Consider the following 21,750-nt stretch of genomic DNA (forward strand, 5'->3'; position numbering starts at 1 on the left):
GTTGTCGCAACTCTCTCTCCGAATAATGGCTCTGGTGGAGTCACGTGTCCAGAGCTCGCATGCGCGGTCCGCCTAGTAATGTTAACTAGTTGGTAATGGTAACATCAGATGTGTTAAGGTAGATTAGCGACAAAAGGAGAGTTAAGGTAGGTTTGCCACGTACAAATAATACGGCAATGTATCGTAAAGGCAGAAAGTAATAGGTCATGGAGCTTAAACTGTAGTTTTACTAATGTTATTTTCTTTTAGAGCGGACTTGTGGATTCGGGATAACGCTAACGTTAGAGCTCTGGCTAGCGTTAGTTGCTTTAAGTTCTCGGGATAAAGCCAGAAATAACTCGCGCAAGTCTCGCGCCAGAGAAGTGATAGACCATCGCGAGCTGTTAAAGGCCCCCCCGTCTGGATTTAGTTTAAAGTTGCTAGTTAGTTTTCTTATTTTTAACTTCTAATTTACGAGTCAAGGAAGCCGCTTTGTAAGTTGTTTTGAGGAGACGGCAAAACTAACCCGCTCTGATGCCATCTCAAGGTGAGGTGGTAAATGAAAAGCTGGTGCCACTATAACCAGCTCACATCGCTCCGATAAACACCAAACGACTTCGTGTTTCGTTGGACGGAAGACGACACCAACCGCATATACATGTTGATAGACGTTTTTTCGTCGGAACGAAGCGAATAATTACAGCTGCCGTGTTAAAATGTTGCCCGGGTTTAATTGACAATCATGGGAGGATGCGTGGGGAGAGAACGAGCGGAATCACGCGGACACGGCGCGAGGGGGCAGAGGAAACGTGGAGGTAAGACATAAACACACTTAAGCACACTGGTTCTGAGAATGTTTGCTTGGACTTGCGTGATGCTGTTTTGCATTGTTGTTTTCTCTGTGCGTCTCTGTAGTCTTAGAATATGCAAATTTCAGGTGCATTGGTTAGTTTGACGTTCTGTAATGTTTTAGGGTCACGTGGAAGGTACGTGAATATGACAATCGTTCAATACAATTGTATATTGCATTGTCATCTCACGCTATCGTTGTTCCATGGTTCGTTGGGGATTTTTGTTTTGTGTGGTTTAATAAACCTATGATGTGAACAACACTTTTTTTGCATTTGTTGGTTAAGTTCCACTGGTAGGTATAGGTATGGTGTCATATGGTGTGAACCCATTGGTTCAGGAATAGTGAAAATTCTCTTAATTTACTCACCCTCGTGTCACCCTAGACTCGAAACAATACAAAGTGTTTTAATATTTAAAAAAAACAGTCACATTATGTCTTTACGGGTCCCAAATACTGTAAGGCTTTTAAACACGATCAGCTTCCTTCATATTATGTAACTATTGTTTACAAATCTAACAAATGTTTACACTTTGCAGTCACACAAGCTGCAGTGGTCTTGGGGCAAGCCCATGCATGCTTTCTCCCCATGTGTTTTTTCCATTCCAAGCTATAGTGAAAACTGCAGTAGGTCGCCGAACATTTCAGTGACATCACCAGCACTGGATGACATGCTTTTATCTGTCAGTGAAAGTTGTGAGGCTACAGACGTGCTTTAACTAATATCAGTATTGTTGATAGTACAGCATACTGCTTATCTGTTATTGCAGCATGATGTGTGCACTCTTAACAGGAGATAAGATATCCATTTACAGAAGTGCGTTAGGTCACGTGACCATTGCCAACTAAAACAGGAAGACATCTTGGCTGTCTTTGAACCACAGCAAACTTGAGAAGCTCATTGAAACGTAGGCTGTCTGGTGGCCGCTGTGGACAAAATGTCCTGCTTGTATACTGCATACTTATACATGACATCCATATTACAATAAAAAGTATTTCACATCAGCCGCGCGAGGAAAAGGGAACATTTCTAGTTCCTTAGTTTAGGTAGTGGTGAAACAGGGTGGGGGAGGAGAATATGTCCTTGCTTGTACTGGGTGGGGGGATGAAACAAGAGTTACATGAGGAATGCAACGTTATTCGGCACCCTCTTGAAGTTCTTCTCTTCAAGACGGAGCTGCAAGAATTTGCATGCCGTTTGATCAGAGATCTTATTAAATGATGCACTTTAACGGTCACATCATGCAATAAACATCCTCATTGTCGGTGAAAAAGTCATGATCATTAAATGGATCAAGGGCTTTCTAGGGCAGTCAAACGATTAATCGCATCCAGAGTAAAAGTGTGTGTTTACATAATATATGTCTGTATATTGTCCATGTTTATTTTGTATTTATAAGCAAACATATACATATTTAGGAAATATTTACAACTATTTATTTATAAATAACTTAAGTTTTATGTATGTTTTTCTTAAATATATGCATGTCATGGCTGCACAAGAAATTGTTAACAGAATGTGTGTTTTTACGGTGTATAATAAATTCAGTATATACAAATGCATATATTTAAGAAATATTTACTATTATATTTTATCATTTTAATTATTTATAAATATTTTTTTCTTAAGATCATACATTCCTGTGGTATGTATCTATATACATAATTATTATACACGGTACACCCACATGTATTATGTGAAGAAAATTTTTTATTCTACAAACGATTAGTCGAGACTAATCGTTGTGTAGCCCTAATGTATGTGTATGTTCACAACAGACCTAATGTTCTGCTGATTCTGGGTTTCTCTTAGTACTCCTATAACACTGAATGTACATTAGGTCAGTTGTGGAGTTCTTCACATTTCCATTGAACTTTGATCAGACCAAAGCTCTGAATTGTAAACCATTATTTGTCTGCATTTCTTTTCTTGTCATTTTTCTGTGTTCAGTTGCTTTAAAGTGATATTTCACCCAAAAAGGAAAATTCTGTCATCATTTATTCACCCTCCTGTCATTCCAAACATGTATTAACAGAAATCAATATTTTGAAGAAGGTTGTTAACCGGCACCCACTCACTTGCACTGGTTTTGTGTCTATGCGATAGAAGTAAATGAGTGCCGGAGCGGTTTGTTTACCAACTTTCGTCTTATTGTATGTTCTGCGGAAGGAAAAAAGTCATACAGGTTTGAAACGACAAGAAGAGTTAATTATGACAGAATTCATTTCTTAGGTCAACTATCTCTTTAATAGAGTTCAGTTGCAAGGATTTCCCATAATATATTAACCTTGTGTCATTTTTAAGGTCATTTGTTGTTGATAATACTCAAACAGTCCCATACTGCGTTATTGTTGGTAGATTGAAGCGTTTTGGTGGAACATAACTGTGTAAATACCACATTGTGTCCTGATCACTTATTACACCTAAGCTGCCCAAGATATAAATAATGTGTTTGGATGCAACGTGACCTTTTAAATACTTGGGCACAGTAAGAGCTGAATCTACATGGGATGGGAAGCCACTGAGTCACACGTGTTCCCTGGCAAAAACAACGCCCACCCATTCTCTATTATTCTCTATGAACTGTAAGCTTTATTTTTTTAGTAGTATATCACATACATCAAAATGCTTGGTAGCCAGGTTTATTCATCTCGCAGTCATCTAGACTTGTTAAACCTGAAAAAACCTGTTTTGTTTGTAGTCTTGTATTAGAACTCTTAAGACAATCTAAACAGACGTGTTTGGTGGATTTATTGCATTCTGTTGGTTACCAGACGGCAAAAATAAAAAAAGGCAATTTAAGTAGTTGGATGCTTTACTATTTGGATATCCAACATTACAAATAGAGTCAAACCCAACAACATGTCCAGTACATAGGTATTTTGTCCTATTGTAAACATTTACTCTAGATAAGAATTTTTTTTGACTTTTCCAATTTCCAAAATATCAAATTTCCGTTGTAATGTTATCATCATTGTGTTGGGCTCAACATATCATTGTTTATTCAAAACAAGAGTCTAGTTTTACAAGATAAGGTGATCCAGTGATTGAGAGATTGGGCATTGTCCTCAGGGTTAAGTGAACTATGGGTAGGTGTGGGAAGGTTAGTATTTATAGGTAACGGGAGGGCACACTGTAAAAACTCCAACTTGCAAATAAGTAACTTGAACAGAGAATTTTAAGTTAAAGGAGTCAAATGAAGGTTTTGCATATACTAAACAAAATTAGCCTAAACCTATTTCTAACAAAGATTATTTTGTTGACTGGACTAAGATTTGGCCTACATGTATCAAGGTTCGCCCAATTTGCAAAACGGTGTATTCTGAACAAACAATATTGTAATTGTTTGAAAATTCCCAGATGCATTGCTGCATGTTCAATTCTGTGTTTCTTGTTTTTTTTTTTTTAAAAGATTAGTGGTTTGGTTCTTGCTGGCTTAATATATGCTATAATATCCTTGTTACTGTTAGATAGTTATCGCTTGTGTTTAGAGTTTTTTTGAATGAATGATGGTTTTTTGATTGTAACTGTGTTAAGACCACCGCCGCCATCGAGAGTGTCAAAGTTTTTCAATTTACAATGTGAACCGGCAGCGACGAGCAGCCCTTTAAGGGCTTCAAGGACAGTTGAAATCAGGTCTTTATGGTAATTAGCTATCATGCGGTTCAGCGGTAAACCAATCAGAACGTGGAAGTCCACCGCTTGCGAGTATTCCAGAGAACGCAGCCCTGTAAACGTTGGTTCCGACGACATACATCAGAGCGTCCATGAATCTTTCTACAATGTTGTTGGCAGTGATTTTTTTCTTTTGACAATCTTGACGGCAGTGGTGTGAACGCACAGTTACCATGGTTCAGGTTAGTGTGTTCAATGTTGAGGTATAAATGCACTCAACGGCATAAATGCACTCAACACAAACTGTTTGTATAAACAGTTATTTGATCCAAGTTTTGGTCTGTTTGAGGCAGAAAACATGTCCAATTATAGTAAAAGACAAATACATTTGTTTATTTTTAAATTACCAATCTTTATTATCTGTTTGTGTTCAGCCAACAAAACATATTTTGTTCTGTTATTCATTTGGGAAACTTGAGACAAATGCTGAATTGAACATAATGGTTTAAGTTGGGTGAACTTCAGTCTCGGTTTGTTGAGAACTCAAAAACATGCTTGTGATAAGTTGCCTTATAGTGTACAGTTGCCTCTCTTAACGTACGTCTGTAGGATATTATTAGCCTGTTAAAGGCACTTGTTTAAGTAAGTCGAGCAGCTACTACGTCTCATAGTTTTTTGTCAAACTGTTCAAATCGATAGTCTAATAATATCCTATGGACGTACGTTAAGAAATTTAAGATAAAGTTATAAAACAATTACCTTCAAAGTGGCTGACAACTCCACTAAAGAATTTGAACAGTCAATATGAAGCGCATCCCGGTCAGGTGCATCAGTTTTTGGGGTCCTCCGGAAACACTTCCATTGTTGTCTGTGCAGCTTGCAGTTTCTGTGTTTATTTGTGTTTCTAGCATTTGCATGGAATGTGTCACCAAACTAATGAAGATGCTTTTGCTTGTGTTTTTTGCGTTTGCATGCGTTTTCTTCAGTTGCAGTTCTGTGACACCTAGCGGCCACGGTACTTTATAGCTCTTTACTCGAATATATTTTCAGTGTGTTGCGACTCTCTGTCTTTAGGTTTGTTTATTCTCGCGCTTTATTGTAACCCCCATTGTTGTACCAAAATGGGGGTTTGCGGCGCGTCAGGTCAAAGTATCGCACATTTCAATGCAAGTTTCGCCTCGGCTCGCCTACAGTTGAACTTTATTAAAATTCTGAAATGTGTGAGAATGAGCTTTTTTAATATGCACGCAGAAACCCGCACCCCTGCACGAGCATTGCCGGTGAGTGGGAAAGCGCCGGACTGGAATGGCATATTCATGGAAGAATTCTGTAATCATTGCTAGCATTTTCACACATCTTTGACGTTTTTGTTAAATTCACGCATGATTGACAATACGAACGGCATTGCAATTGAGAAACTGTGATTTACTCTACACATGCTATTTGTCCACCTGGTTAAATGTAAAACTTTCAATCCCTGTGTTCTATGAAACTGTAAAATTTTAAAGCAATAAATGTCCAATCTTGTTTTTTTCACCGCTGCTTGATGTCTGTTGTTCCGGCTTTTAAAAATTAAGTTAGAGAACGTATTGATGGAAAATAAAAATGGAAAATCTTTGTCAGCATACCCTTTCATGATGTCATATGTGAAGTGCTGTCATTGTGAGAGTAAATGTTTTATTAGTCTGTACTGATTTGAAACTAACTTGGTTAGTAAAATCCTGGCCAAATGGTCAGATGTAATTTGGTGTTGCCTTTGATCCTGACTCTTCAGAGCTGCCCAGACAAAGTTTTGTGTGTTAGTAACTTTGCCGTTATTCCAAGCGCATTGTTATCCACATCTCACATTGTTGTGGTAATTCATACATCATTTACCTCCAAAGGTCGGAATGAGCCCCTGAAGAAAGACAAGCCAAAGTGGAAGAGCGACTATCCCATGACAGAGGGGCAGCTTCGCAGTAAGAGAGATGAATTTTGGGACACGGCTCCAGCGTTTGAGGGACGTAAGGAGATCTGGGATGCCCTGAAAGCCGCTGCTGTGGCTTTGGAGTGTAATGATCAAGAGCTTGCACAGGCTATAGTGGATGGAGCAAACATCACATTACCACATGGTGAGAGTCAATACACTCGCAGTTTAATGGCTGATTTGGTGTTACAAAACTACTGTTAATTTATTCCATTGCCGTATAATTTAGGTGCATTTGGGAAAATCACCTAAAAATGTCAATTTCTTTCTATAGCGTTGTTGGGAGGCCCCAGCTGACTTTCAAGGGGGCCTCAGGATGACTAAAAATTTAAAATGAGTATTGATATACAGTTTAAAACAATATAAAAAAATATTTGTGTAGAATTTGTTCATAGAACCCCTGTTCTATGCTCCATACCATAATTTAGGGATGCAGCCATCTGATGGGTATCGCCAAAACCAACCTATCCATCAGCCTAAGTTATGATGTAAATGCATTGAGCAACATGCTTTAAAGGCAGAGGTTACAAAAAGATCAGCTGTGATGAACGAGTTGATCACGGTATATAGACAATAGGAGTGTTCAACCTAATACAGCGCTTCGTGGACCGAACGGTGTGACTGCCCTCAATTCACTCCTCTGCTACTTTGATGTGATATTCAGATCTGCGAAGTGCCACATGACGTTAATGATTCGAGCCTTGGGGTGTCCGATTTCCGAATTACGATTAAGACAAAGACGGGCCGAGTACCAAAACAACCTTGTAGCCAATCAGCAGTAAGGTGCACAGGATGGATGTTAGTCGAGCCAATCGCTGACGAAAGCCAAAGATGGGAGGTAGGGGTGTGTTTGTTTTGGTGATTTAAACATCAACAGTGGCTAAGAGAAATCGGACACCCCGCCTTTAAAGACATGTTTTCGGCGATGTTGCTTGGGTACCAGCAGCTGATTTGTGAATGAGTTTGCTGTGTTATAACTTATTTTCCATACAGGGCTCCAGACAAAAAATCAAATACTCTAATAAGGGAAAAGACAGGCTCCAGATTCTTTTTTTAAGAGCCAAATAGCATGAACTAACGTTTTTAAATCGCATACTTTTAGATATCCTGTTGTGTGTACATCTTCCCGCTCATTGGTTTTGCTCACACACAGTTTTTCTTCCAAGTTGTTTTTTTTTCATAAGCAGGGCCATACAGAATCTGCAGACATATTTGTTAATTCCGCCCTAAAATTTGGGAACTATCTGCAGAATTAAATGTCATTGATTGATGCTAAAGGGCCATTCACATTATAAAGATAACGGTAACTATAACTATATTGAGCTTAAGAAAAGTATTCTGCAGCTTTATAATAGTTTATAGGGTTATTTTAACCAAACGTGAGTCATTATATACCCTTGTGTCCTTTAAACCCCATTTGACTTTTTTTCCTTCTGAACTAAAATGCTAAATTAGAAGAATGTTGTCCTGGATTTTTTGCTTCTTGAACTGCGTGAACTACATAGAATCCTGTTTGAAGCTTACAACAGGATGTGGAATGCGAGCGAACGTTAGGGGTTTAATGTACGCTTTTCTCATTGTCATTTCTAAATGAAACGAAAGGGAAGAGGATGTTGGATTGAATCACAATGTATTACAATGCCGTTGTTATTAATACCTACAAGGTGCAGACGGGAAATATTTTGAGAAATATGAATTAGCATTGTTATAGATATAGCATTGTTGTTTATCTTCCAACCACTCCAGGATCCCTGACTGAGTGTTACGATGAACTCGGCAACCGGTACCAGCTACCAGTATACTGCCTGGCACCACCAGTCAATCTGATAACAGAAAGAAGCGAGGAAGACCCGTCGGACAACCCTGAGCCCCAGACAACACAGAAGAAAGAGTTTCAGTTAAAGGTACGCCTCTCCACCGGCAAAGACCTCCGGTTGAACGCCAGCATGTCCGACACCATCGGCCTTCTCAAAAAACAACTACACGCTCAGGAGGACATTGATGTGGCCCACCAACGCTGGTTTTTCTCTGGGAAGCTCCTCACAGACAAGACCCGCCTCCAGGACACCAAGATCCAGAAGGACTTTGTCATTCAGGTCATTGTGAGCCAACCGTTAACAGCAAACCACTAAGGTGTAGCTGATGAATTTACAAAGACAGGACCAAACCACAGTGGTTATGGGAAAGAATATCAAACACAAACGTTTTGCACATAAATGAGTGGAGACTTCAAGAAGAAAGGGAGAGACTCTGTGGTCTTTGTCTACCATCAAAGAGTGAAATTGATTTATTTGTTGAATTGTTGCTCAACCCTGGTGTTTAAACTTTGTTCCTGGTGGAAAAACTCCATGATTCACAGCTAGACGCTCATCGAGTCGTCCTCAAATCGAGACATCTGGAAAAATAAATCAACCGACCTCACGGGTTGCATCTGTGCTAGCTTGAGCAGAAGTGCCAACTTGAATAGCTGCAATGTCTTTGGTAGAAAAGCACAGTGCTTTCAGTTCTTTGACTATGCATATCCTGCAAGGTTTACTGTATCTGCACGGTCCTCTGAAAGTGATCTCACGGTGTAAGATAATGTACGCCGAGGTTCATTTTGCACACTTTAAAAAGTATCCTAGCATAGTTGTGCCTTGAAAGAAGAGTAGATGGTTCTTAAATGCTGTTTTTCTTTTGCTTATCGAGACCTTTTTAGCCTGAAGGTGGCATTAAAAAAAAAAAAAAGAGTGCGGCTAGACTTTGTATTTTGTATCTGATGGCTTCGAACACAACCCAGTACTTGCTATGCAATCTCAAAACGGGATAAAGATGCTGATATCGATCAGCAGATATATGTGATGTAGTTAATCTAAAACCACAAATGTTTTTTTAATGTATGCTTTCGCAAGGCCTGTGAAAGAAGGCACTGCTTAAACCGCTCATTGTGTTGCGTGCTCATTCATTTCACAAGACACATTTAACTAACAGGGATGTTGTATATTTAGTAGGGATGCACCGTTAGGATTTCTTTTGGCCGATACCGATTTTAACAAACGACTGTTGTCCGAAACTGGTATTGGTCAATTACACGGTACTTAACAACGCTAGCTAGTTTTTCTGCATTAAATTAATTTTACTGAACGTGAATTAGGTCCATTTAACATTTTAAGAGAGACACAAGTTAAGATGAAAATACAATAAGACAACATGAGAATTTTCAAAGGTGACTTCTGCTATTCAATACTCCTCTTTGACTGAAGATTGAACATTTCTTTAAGAGAAAAACGTTGGATTATTCAGACATGCAACTCATTGCCTCCATGCATTAATAAACTAAAGGTATCGGTCATTTTCATGCCATTGCAGATATGCCGATGGTGTTAAATTAATCCAATATCGGTGCATCCCTAATTTTTTAGGCATCTTTCTCTCCAGGAACTATCAAACCTCAGTGCCCTATTTTGATGAACCATCTTGTTGTTTTCTGATTATCTGGGATGAAACATTGCAGGATCTTTAAGAATGGATGTGTTAACAATTTTTATAATGCACGTCCGCTCCCGATCGATCTTATTGACGTATGTTAGATGGCTAGAAGGGAGCATCCGTTAACCAGCTCCATTTCTTAATGCCACGATTGTTTTTATACATCCAATCAAATTGCAGTGAAAGACTCTTATTTTTCTCATTTAGAATTTCATTTAATTAAAAAAATGCATAAAAATACGGAAGTGAAAACGGCCACAACTTTAAATTCTTTTCATTGCTCACACCAATTTAATATCTATACCATTTAAAGGCTTTGAAATACATTTCTAAATGCAGAGTAAGGGTGTCATGTGAATGAAATTAGACATAACATATGTCCTTTATTGTATATGTTTAGCATCATCATTTCACAAGCATGTCATCTTGTTTATGACTGACTCATCTTGACAGTCTACTGTTGGTCCATTACATTTTGTGCTTTTTTTTTTATAAATTCCAAATAATTTTCTGTTTTAATCAACAGAAGATGTTTAAATAGCACAACTTCTACTGAACACAGAACATCCCTTTAAGTCCCCTAAAGCACACGTGAAAACAATACAGCTCAAGCACAAAAACCACAATCCTTCATGACGGAATCGCACCTAAACCTCAAAGTTATGTTTTAATCGTCATGATTTACATGCTCTGTAAGTCATACAACAGTTCTATATCCTGAACTCATTAAAATATATAGTTTTTTTTTTCTCAGATGGGTTACAGTGTAGGATCTGTTTGACCTCTGGCTGTTTTAGTAAACACATCGATAGAAGACTGCATTTCACTTAGTCATCAGCATCTGAAACCTTTATGCTGTGACAAGAGTCCAAATATATATAGTTGCTGTCTACCTGCAATGAGCTACTGTGAAAAGACGCTACTTAAATGGCAGTTTACACTTATTTGGTAAACTACCCCACAAACAACAGTAAGATTTAACAGTGTACTCCTTAGAGCTGTTATAGCTCTAGCTCATCTGTTTCTTATTGTCTTCTCATTAAAATCTGCTTTTATGAAATAAGAAATGGGATGGCTACATTTGTTTGTCATTTAATGTTTCTAATGATGAATGATACCATGTCAATATACTTCAAAATCAGAATGTTAAAAAAGGTTACAGTAATCCATTCAATATAGAGGGACATTTATTTTTTATTTTAGAGAATAACAATAACTTGCCCTCCTCTTGTCCACACGTGTTCGTGACAGTGAAGAGGGACATCAAATGCTGTTATTTTGGCTTTTCACTGTGTTTATATGGATGTATATCAAGAATTCCAGCCGTTTTTGTGATTGTTTAAATGGGTTCTTCTGGTTTGTATGTTAGTTTGTGTAAGTGCATGTCATGTATTACAGATATAGTTTAGGTTCTTGCTTTTCCATCTGAATCATGGTGTGTCTCATGACGTTTACATAAAGGATGTGTAAACTGAAAGACTGGGAGGTGCAAGCAAGCCGTAGCTGTCAACCCACGACGGTGGGACCATTTCAGAAGACTCCGCTTTGGACATTTGTCTTTCAAATTCCAGATTGTAAGAAGCCATTACACTTGACACAATCCTGTATGTGTCCCACCCAATGGCTTCGGGCAAAATACACAAACTTCTATATTTCTTGGAAAGGAATTCACGTGAATTTCTTTGTGGATAAATATCGTTATATTAAGATTTTGAAATGGTTCTTACATATTGTTTAAAACCCATTTTCCGAAAGTTATGTACATTTCAAGGTCATTTGTTTTTCAAATGTTTTAATTGTCAATTAAAATGCACAGCTGAGAAAGCAAACATATGTTTGTGAGTAAACTGCTAATCATTTCAACATGTACTCTGTTTTGTACAACAAGTACGCAGGTTTGAGAACCGGAGGAGTTTTGTAGGTTTTGTTATTTGTTGAGAGGAACAGAGGAAGTTTTATGTGACAGTTGTTCAAATATAACTCTTGAACAAGCACCACCAGTTTGAAATCGTATGCATCTGAGTTAATGCTTTGGATTAATGATGACTTTGTTTCCATGTTGATCGTTTGTATTTTTGGTGAGAAATGAAAATTCCTATACATCCCTGGCGTCAGATGCAAAGATGATGCTGGAGATAAATGCCCCAAAACAAAACTGAAGACTAATGTGTTAGTTTATCCCAACCAATAATTATTTTCTTGCCAAATTTGTTCTTTTTGTATTTAATTAGCATTAATTGTAATGATTACTTTTAATCAAAGCCTGACAATTGTATTCACACATTTTCCTCATATTTTTGAAGAACAGTCAAACAATGTCATTACAGAAATAGACTGCAAATGTATTTTTACATGTGCAGGAAAGCTGTAGGAAAAATATATTGGTCTATTTGTTAAATCCGGTCAAAACCATCAAAATATAGAACAAGACAAAACCGTGTGATAACAGGAAAAGTATATTTTTTTTACAGTGTAGAAAAATGCACGTTGATGGATGTTCTTGCCAATAAGGCCTGTAATGCGTATTGTGTGATGATGAGGGTGAAAAGCTCAACAAAATGTGAGATGTTGCTGAAATCCTTGCAGAGACTGCAGATTCAGCTTTTAGTCTACTTTGATTTTTTGTCTGGTTTCTGTGGACAACCTGAGAAGCCTCATTCACCCACTTCGACCTTCACGCTGACCTTGCAGCCCACTCAAAAGCACGAAGTGAAAGGAGCCATGATTCAAACAGCCCACATGATGGCAGTATTTGCAAAGAAATTCATGCATGTGCTGATTTCATTCTGGCTTCCATGTGGTGTTCAAAACAGGTTAGATTCAATGTGATGTCCTTTCACCCTTATCGTCGCATTACACACCCTTTGCACCAGAGAAAATATGCAGACCTACATCATCTTGTGTCCCTGTAGACACATCACATGTTGCTTCACTTGTGATTCCACAGAGTTGTGCAATATGTTTATAACAGGTTGAACGTTGAATATTACCACATGGTTTTATGATGTGACCTCGCGAAACTGTTAAATCTTGTGCAAGGAAGACATAAAACCAGTCCTAAAATGTCTGTAAAGAAAATGGTCGAATGTGGAAGTTTGTGTATTCATTTAAAGGGGTCCTCCACCCAAAATTTTTTATTCTGTCATGAATCCCCCACAAGTTGTTCCAATATTTTTTTATAAAACAGTGTAACATTTAAGCACAGATTTTTAAATCAAAAGGTTTTTTTTAAGATCATGTGAAACAAGTTAAGCGACCCTTAACTTTCAAATAGTAGTGCACGTATAAGCACATCCAAGCATTTCTTTTTGTGTTTAATGTGTTTACATAGAGCTCGAAATACCACTAAAATGTCTCTGGATCAGGTTCACTGAAAATAAACCTCTTACTATGTTGTGGTTCCTTACATAACGCATTTCGATGTTTTCCCAGTCCAAAGTTTCCTCTCTAGGTGGTATGATTCAGGTTAAGGAAGGGGGGCTGTCTTCTTTAGAGTCCAACTCTCTAGCAGTTAAACAGAAAATAGCTTTAGGCGAAAAGTCCCTACGATTGCGGGAACGATGAGTAATGAGATAAATGCCTTTGCAAAGCAACAGAAACAGAGTAGATTAGCAATTGCTCTGTGTAACAGTTTGCTAGATCTGAATAACACATTCATAAACTCCAGAGCCTCCACCATGGACTCTACACACTGAGCAAATACACGTTCATGGTAGTGAAAGCCTGAGAAAAGGCCTCCATTGATGCTATCTCACAAGGAACCGTGTGTTCTTGTATTTCCCGCTTATAGTAGCTCTGTAGAGACCAACGTTTTCCCGTCTCTATTGCAGACTGAAATCTGACTTGAAGGACCGAATCACCAGATTTAATATGAACTTAAATATTGAGTGCCATCAGTTAAAAACATTATGCGTTACCCTACAAACACATTTATTTCGTTCAGAGTTCTAAAGAAACGTGTTTGCTAACTCTGTGTTCAGTCGGATTTTGGATAAATGAACTGGACGAGTTTCAGTTTCCATGTTGGAAAGGTTGATTTCAATGTAAAAGATGGAAATGTAGATTCTTGCTTTAGACCACGAGTGTAGTTCTCAACTAATGGGAAACTGGTGACACAATAATAAAGTTATAATATTACAGCATTAGTAAACACATACGCTAATAAAAACGGAATATAACATAGTAAATCTAATCTGTTAATTATTTTAAAATGTATTGTGTGTAATTTTATGGAGGATTTATTGACAGAAATGCAATATAATATCCATAACTGTGTCTTCAGAGGTGTATAAAGATAATACATAATGAAGAGTTATGTTTTTATTACCTTCCATCTACATACACCGCAGGTCCCCTTGAATGGAATGCGACATGTTGTTTGTACAGTAGCCCTGTATAGCCCTACTTTACAGAGTGAGTTTTGCAAATATATTGTGCCCTGTGTCAGCCACCGTAGTGCTTCGAAGGAAGGGGTGAAGTGAGCCGTTGGTTGCAATTGGCAACCTCACCACTGGATGCTGCTAAACTTCATACACTGGACCTTTAACATATACTTTACTATCTTTGATTTAAAATATTAAATTAATGCATTCTGCAGAAGTATTTGGTCACCACTAGCTTTTGTGAAATTTACCCTCCGGCCCTGAGAATCGAACCAGCAACCTTCTGGTCACGATTCCGACTCTTTAAGCACGCAGTTATATGCATATTAGGATAGGGAAATCTATACTGTAGATTTTTAAAAGAAAAGAAAAAATAATCTAGGGTTTTTTAAAGCAAACTATCTAAATTTGAGAGATGTGCATATATGAATAGTATTTATAAATACATACAAATATAAATCAGAATACTGTAAATACTGTCCTGAGGCTAGTTTAAAATCTTCAGCACAGAGTGCGTGCCGAAATAGCAGCTATTAAAAGGCAGCCAGTAAAATTCATTCTTATCAGATGTCACTAGTTCTTTCTCATCGACGACATAAACAAGAATTTGCATTCTGCAAGGGCAGATAATGTATATGGTGGGCTGCACCAAATCAGAAATGTACAACAGCTGCGTTAAAAGCTCCCTCAGTTTGCTGTAACAGAGCTATTCTGTTTCCTCTTTGGAAATTATGACTATCTTCTTACCCACACTTAACTAAACCTTCTGCATGTGCTTGAAACACTAGCCAATAGCCCGCTGCTATGTAATGGGCACATCTGTGTGGCTGGCAGAGAATGTTTTGCACGAGTTTGCAGTAATGTAGCTTTGATTTCCTCGCTATTTTCAAGCCTCCTTTCCGAGGACTTCCAAAGACACTTTCTCATTCTGGAACTGCTTGAGAATTCCAAATGCATGGCTCATATCTTTCCAGAGAATCAAATATTTGGGATAAAAAAATCGCGGGTTTCATGTTCCTGCCCTGAAAACAATTCTGTTAAATTGCATCAGATTGTTTTGCTGGACAGCAGGTTCACACGGCCATTTGCTCACCAGGTCTCAAAGTCTAAGACAATTGTTTTGTACGCTAATAACGCATGTGTCCATCTCCTTCGTATCTGGGCAGACTTATGGTAAATACATACACTGTTTAGAAGAGAAAAGGTCATTTAAAGTCGCAGCGGTTGACAGGAATGCACATACAAAGATCAAACCAAATCTCAAGACCTACCTTTTGGTCCAGATGTTATCAACCACAAGATACGGCAAATTGTCATTTTGAACAACCCCTAACCATCACTTATACAAATGAATCCTTGTTTTACTGAAGAAATCATGCCGTTTGAAGTAAAACCATAGTAACCACAAATTTACTTTGTTCTTACTACAATTACCATAGTTTATAGCCATGGTCCAACAAATAAAACATTTAAAACCGTTGTGTTTACAAAATCATTGTTTATGTTGTAGAGAGTTACAAAACTTGTTGATCAAATTAATTCGCCAGGAACATTCATTGTCAGATAAATCACAAATGATCATGAGATTAGTCTCAAAAAGCTTTTAAAAGCTTATGTAGTAAACAACAGACTTGGCACGTCAGCTTCAGCTTCAATTGGAGTACAGACATTTTAAAAAGCAGAGAGAGAAGAGATCGAGAGAGAGAGAGAGAGATTGGCATCTTGCCCCCAGGGCCCCGGAGATCTCAGCTTGCAGGGGATCAAGCCTTCTGTCTCTGTGGTCTGAGATGTCTGAGAGAGAGAGAGAGAGAGAGAGAGAGAGAGAGAGAGAGATGTCTGTGTGGTTTACAAGCCTACTAAATCAGATTAAATGCATTCTATGTACTGTGCGCCACACGCTGGTCTTCCTCCTATAGGTTTAAACTCAGACAAAATGAACGAATGACACAAACACTGTCAGAAGAAAAGCTATCACTGGGACGGTACCCTTTGAGAATGGGAAAATATGTATACATTTGGCACAAAGATGTACCTTTGAGGTAATAACAAAGGTACATCTTGGAGCACAATGAGCTTTTGTCATTTTTTTATTTTAAAACAAATATTTAGGCCATTTACCGACTGAAGTTGGAGTGTTTTAATCCCAACCAGTTTAGCATCACCAGCTCAGCCTGACCAATGGAGCGAGTTTTTTAAGCACTCCCAACCCTTATAATTGTGTCCCAGGATTTGAAAAAACTATTTACAACATAGATTACAATTGAGAGTCATTTATATACCATTTGTGTGCATTCACGTCATTATAATAATAATAATGAAACAACAGCATATATACTTCTTTTTAAAATATATTTTTAAAAGTGCAGATGCAGAACCACACACATTTCCACGCACAACACTTATTGTGCGCAAAGACGCTTTTTCTCGTCCTGTTAGTTACTGCATGTGTTAATTTTCTTCAAAATATCTTCTTTTGTGTTCTGCGGAAGAAAGTCATACAGGTTTGAAATGACAAGAGGATGAGTAAATTATAATTTTTTGAGTTTCACTTTAACCACATAAATTACCTCGAAGAGTTTTGACATGAAGAAGTGAAGTTCTGAAAACAGATGTAGGAGATTTCCCATGGGAGAAACCTTTAGATGTGGGCTATCCAGACTATCCAAAATTTTCCTCTTTTGCCCTTTAATGAGTAAGTGCTAGGTTGTGCGCTTGGTGTTGACATGTTACATACACTATTATTCTGTAGTCTTTGATGTTGTCTATAATAACGGAGTGAATGATAATTAATTATAAAATATGTTTTCTAAACATAACTCCAAATGTAATGGCAAATTAATTAATAAAAAAATATTTTATTGTCTTCTTTTCTTCTCTTATGCTTTTAAACACTGGTTTTTGAAACCACTTTGTTCTTTAATCTAAATCGTCTCATGTACACGCACGCTGCCGTTCCGGGATCAGATTTCTTTGCTGTTTCTAACATTCTTTCCCATCAAACCCCAAAACCTTGGGACTGACCTCAGACTGGTGTTGAGGTTCACATCTGGAGAAGGCCAGACCTCGCCTCCTCTCACCAGCAGGAGTCAGCGTAATCTCTCCAAGTCCAGTGACATGAGAGCAAGGCCCCGCCACACTTCTCGCCCCCAGGGCCCCGGCGGTCTGGCACTGCCAGTAAAAGGGAAGCAGAGGAGGGGTAGAGAGAGCGGGAGGAGAGGAGGGGGCAGAGGAGGGTGCCACGTTTGCATGATAGCCCAGAAGCCACGCAACAGAGCCCTACCCTCACATGCATTTCCTGCCAGATGATGCAAACCTGTTTACTCAGCTTATTTTAGCAGTTTTATCAAACGATTTCAATATATGCTTACATAACTGTGGTAATGCTGCGATGGACTGACCACATCCTACTGCCCTTAAAGGAAATCTCAATTCTGTCATTATTTACTCATCCTCGTGTAATTTCACCTGTATGAGTTTCTCTCTTCCACAACAGAAGAATATATTTTGAAGAATGTTGTTAAAGGGATACTCCATCCAAAAATGTATCATTTACTCACCTTCGAGTTGTTCCAAATCTTTATAAATGTCTTTGTTTTGATGAACACAGAGAAAGATATTTGGAAGAATGCTTATAACCAGACAGAGATTTTGCCCCCCATTGACTCCCATAGTAGGACAATTGTATATTTTTTTTGTTCTGTTGAACACAACACAAAAGAAGACATTTAGAAGAATGTTGGACAGCAAACAGTTCTGGGGCACTTTTGACTATCATTTGATTTTTCCTACTATGGGAGTCAATCGGGGGCAAAATCTGTCATAGGTTATAAGCATTCTTCCTAATACATTTCTCCCTGTTCATCAGAACAAATACATTTAAACTCAAAGGTGAGTAAATGATAACAGAATTTTCATTTTTGGGTGAAGTATCCCTTTAACTGGCAACCATTCACTTTGATTGGTTTTGTTTCCATACAACAGAAGTAAATGGGGGCCGTGTTTTGTGGAAGGAAGAAAGTCATACAGGTTCGAAATGACATGAGGGTGAGTAAATCATGATAGGACTTTCAGTTTTGGTTGAACTATCACTATCACACATTGGAATATGCAACCTTGCAGTTCATTTCCTCATGGTTTTGATATTGTGTTATATGCTCATTTACATAACCCAAAAATGAAAGAATAATATTCACTCTATTCAGTTTTCCAATATTTTGTATTGTTTAACTTGAATCTGGTGACTCCCGAGCCTCTACCCAGACTGTTTAAAGTGTTTAAAGATACTTTAAACACACACTTTTATTGAGCGTAAGAGGAATTATTCCCCCAAAAATCAGAGACTTCAATATTTTCAAAAGATCATGAAACAGCCCAGACATTATGCAAATGTCTATGTAACATGTGACAGTTCATTGAAAGTGTTTTAGTCAGACTTTGGTCATGGCAAAAACCTATACTTGTCCTCTGTACTCTGTCTGTCCTGACAAAGTGCTTTGGCTAACCAAGAAACATCTGTGTCTTTGTGTGTTCCCTTGGAGACAAGGCTATCCAAATAGTCAGAACAAGGAGTGCAGGAGTGGCGCAAGCAAGAATCAGTCAGGGAAGTTCATACGGGGCTGCAATGTGAGAATGGCTTCAAAAACACTGAGAATCAGCACATTCCATTGGCCCGGGGTTTTTGAGCAGAAAAATATCTCTGACTGTTGGTGGACGCGGTCAGGCCGTGCATAAACAAGGAAGGAGGGGTGGGGGGGGGATTTACAGCTCTGGTTGTTGCTCTCTCTGGAGGAGAGAGAGTAAGACCACCGTCTTGAACATTTTACCTCAGTTTCATCATCGCCGTGCCACCTTATTACATTGGCGTCTGCAAAAATAAACCTCTGATTTTGGACAAGAACCAAGATAAATAACCTCATCATGGTTTGCCATTGTGCCCTGAAACTAATTTTAGGTTGTTAAATCACCAGGAAGCTTTCTTCATTTGTCATTTATATCACTTTAAAGCAACACTTTGTAGTTTTTTTGACCTTTCGACAATGTCTCTAAAATTATTTTAGCGGTACACCGACTCTTAACTGGATGAATTCTACTCACACTGCTATCTGAGCAGCCACATAGCGGCTACAACCACACTCTGTAAGTGCTGTGTTTGGGTCGGTACACACAGCCCCGCCCCTTCCCTTCCTGCAGAGGAAGTGCGAAAAGGATTCCAAACGTTTCTGCATTCGCCAGTTTCATCAGGTTTGCCAACAAATTCACGTGTATGCAGTGGCTCAGAGATAACGTGTTTTTGTACACCAAAAAACGAGTAAGCATTTTAAGACTTCCGGTTCCATCGCCCCAAAGTCATTGGGGTTTTTGAATGTGATTTTGGTATATCGCCTGAAAATAGGTCTGTAGCTAACCAAACCTCTAAATATTTTCACGTTTTAATTTATGAAATAAAACACACCAGTTATAACCCCTTTGTGATTTTTTAAACCTTTATTGTGTCTTTAAAAGCGACTTCTTCCTTTGGCGGGGACATTAGACGTCATCACGCATGTAAATCTCACAAATAATGCAACATGGGCACAAATGTCATTCCCAAAGTAATTACTTACCAGGGAATACGTTTTTAAAAAGTTTGAAAAAGTTGTCGGAGGCTCGGTGATGGTGACGTTGATATCGAGTGTAGTCTGTTTATAGCATCGTGTTAGCTTTTTACTTCTGCCGATTGTAGGCTTCAAAAATAGCAAACGTTGTGTTAATCTGTAAATATCATCTTGATAGACAAAACGTCTAAACATCATGAACATCGGTTGGTAAAAGATCTTATTTTTGCGATCTTCCAAAAGTCTATGGGAAAAGTGCATAAGCTTCCGGTTGAGGGAACCAGCGCAGAGCAAACTTCCGGGTTAACTTCAGCCTACAAAAATACATAATCTTTGAGCCACTCAATTGCGCTGCCCACGCTATTTAAGACACTGGTAACAGACAATTGCGCTTATAAACCAGACGGGGGACCCGTGGGCAAACGTTCAGTAGTGTGGCTTTAATACCTTGTGGTCATGTCTTATACTGTTGTGTTACCCGGTACAACTCTTTAATTTTTATCCAAAATTATATCTGCTCATAAATCCTTCGAAAACTATAAGGAATGAAATATTTCATCGTATGTGAGGTTTGTGTTTAGAAAGGCAGGTATTGTTTTTTATTTTTGCAATGTGATTACTAACAGAAAGAACAACCTTTCCCACATACTATCATCTTATTCAGTATGTGTGAGGCAAAATGAGATGGCACAGCAGTCTCTGGTGCTGTTTTTGGTGTCTTGGTGCAACAATTACAAAAATAAACTTCACCAGTTATCCACTAGCTGTTCTACAATATGATAATGAATTATCAACAGCGAAGATACAACATTACAAGCCATGAAACTGATGGAATCTATTACTCATATAGGCTATTATTTTAATTTGTGAAAATGCCATTCCTATTCTAGAGATTTGTGTTTGTTATGTACTGTCATTCTTTATTCATTAAATCATTCTGGTCTTTTACCTGTGTTGTCTCAGTTATATCTGCCTACACAGCACGTGATTGGTCCAACCCCATGTTCCCATAATTCCACAGCAGAAAATACCTCCCATTGCCGACCCTCTTCCTTCTGTGGGTGGTAACTTGTAACCCAATCTTTTTGGTGCAGGAGATTGATGCTTCCACCATCTGCCCCGCTACGACCTTTTGAATCTTTTATATCAAAAAAATAATATTTAGTTTACTTGCAAAAAAGCTGTTAGTTACTATATTAAGTATATATACTTAAATATCTACTTTTTTCAAAACTTTGAAAAAAGTTTGGTTGATATTAATTGGAATTCACAATAAAAACATGATTTGTGAATAAATTTGTAAATAAAAGGTATTTTAAGGTATTCTTTTGGTACACAAGCCTTTTTGTACGTGTGCTTTTACAGTGTAGTCTAGTTTTCATGTTTGGGGTAGATCAATTATAGTACTTTTTTACAAATGTATTATCCAAACCAGCTTACATTATATATATTCCTAAGTGAATAAACCAGATGTGACAATAGCAAAGACAGCTCCCTCAGTTGATTTCGAAAGAGAAAAGACATTGGAAGCATCTATGAAGGTTGTAAGAGCATGCCTACTGACATACTCACATACACTACATTCTGATTGCTGATAAATATTGATGACTATTTTTCGCCCAACTTGCAATTCAATTTTCAACAAGTCAAAGACATGAGCATAAGTCTACACATAAAACATGAGGCTCTGTCATGGTTCTGCCACTAGGTCAACAAAAGCAAGACAAGGTGGGACAGAACCATGAAGTGTGTTTGCATTATAAGGTGTGTGACTTCCTTTTTATAAAACCAATTACCATTGAAAAAGCTATTGAATATACAAAACACAGAAAAACAACATTTCTTAAAAGAAGAATCAAAGGACCAAAGCCTCAATAACTAGACAAAGGGCGATA

At 38.0% G+C, this 21,750-nt stretch overlaps 1 protein-coding gene across 2 annotated transcripts; it reads left to right on the forward strand.

Annotated features, from left to right (window-relative positions):
* Nucleotides 1-50: 50 nt before the first annotated feature.
* ubtd1b (ubiquitin domain containing 1b) lies at nt 51-12,025 on the forward strand. 2 transcript variants are annotated; one of them, XM_079476826.1, is made up of 4 exons: nt 51-146; nt 250-794; nt 6,329-6,556; nt 8,158-11,706. In XM_079476826.1, the coding sequence occupies exons 2-4, from the start codon at nt 722-724 to the stop codon at nt 8,541-8,543; spliced, it is 687 nt and encodes a 228-aa protein (XP_079332952.1). In that variant the 5' UTR covers nt 51-146; nt 250-721; the 3' UTR covers nt 8,544-11,706. The 2 variants fall into 2 exon arrangements, with proteins under 2 accessions (XP_079332952.1, XP_079332951.1); XM_079476825.1 differs by having other exon boundaries at nt 51-794; nt 8,158-12,025.
* Nucleotides 12,026-21,750: the final 9,725 nt, after the last annotated feature.

The sequence above is a fragment of the Barbatula barbatula genome, assembly GCF_947034865.1.
Source record: "Barbatula barbatula genome assembly, chromosome: 16".
NCBI lineage: Eukaryota > Metazoa > Chordata > Actinopteri > Cypriniformes > Nemacheilidae > Barbatula > Barbatula barbatula.

Bases quoted from the DNA above. Each gene is read 5' to 3' on its own strand.
- ubtd1b (XM_079476825.1), top strand. From the start codon at position 722: ATGGGAGGATGCGTGGGGAGAGAACGAGCGGAATCACGCGGACACGGC. The intron at 795-6,328 runs GTAAGACATAAA...TTACCTCCAAAG, and splicing joins GGGGCAGAGGAAACGTGGAG to GTCGGAATGAGCCCCTGAAG. The intron at 6,557-8,157 runs GTGAGAGTCAAT...CAACCACTCCAG, and splicing joins AAACATCACATTACCACATG to GATCCCTGACTGAGTGTTAC.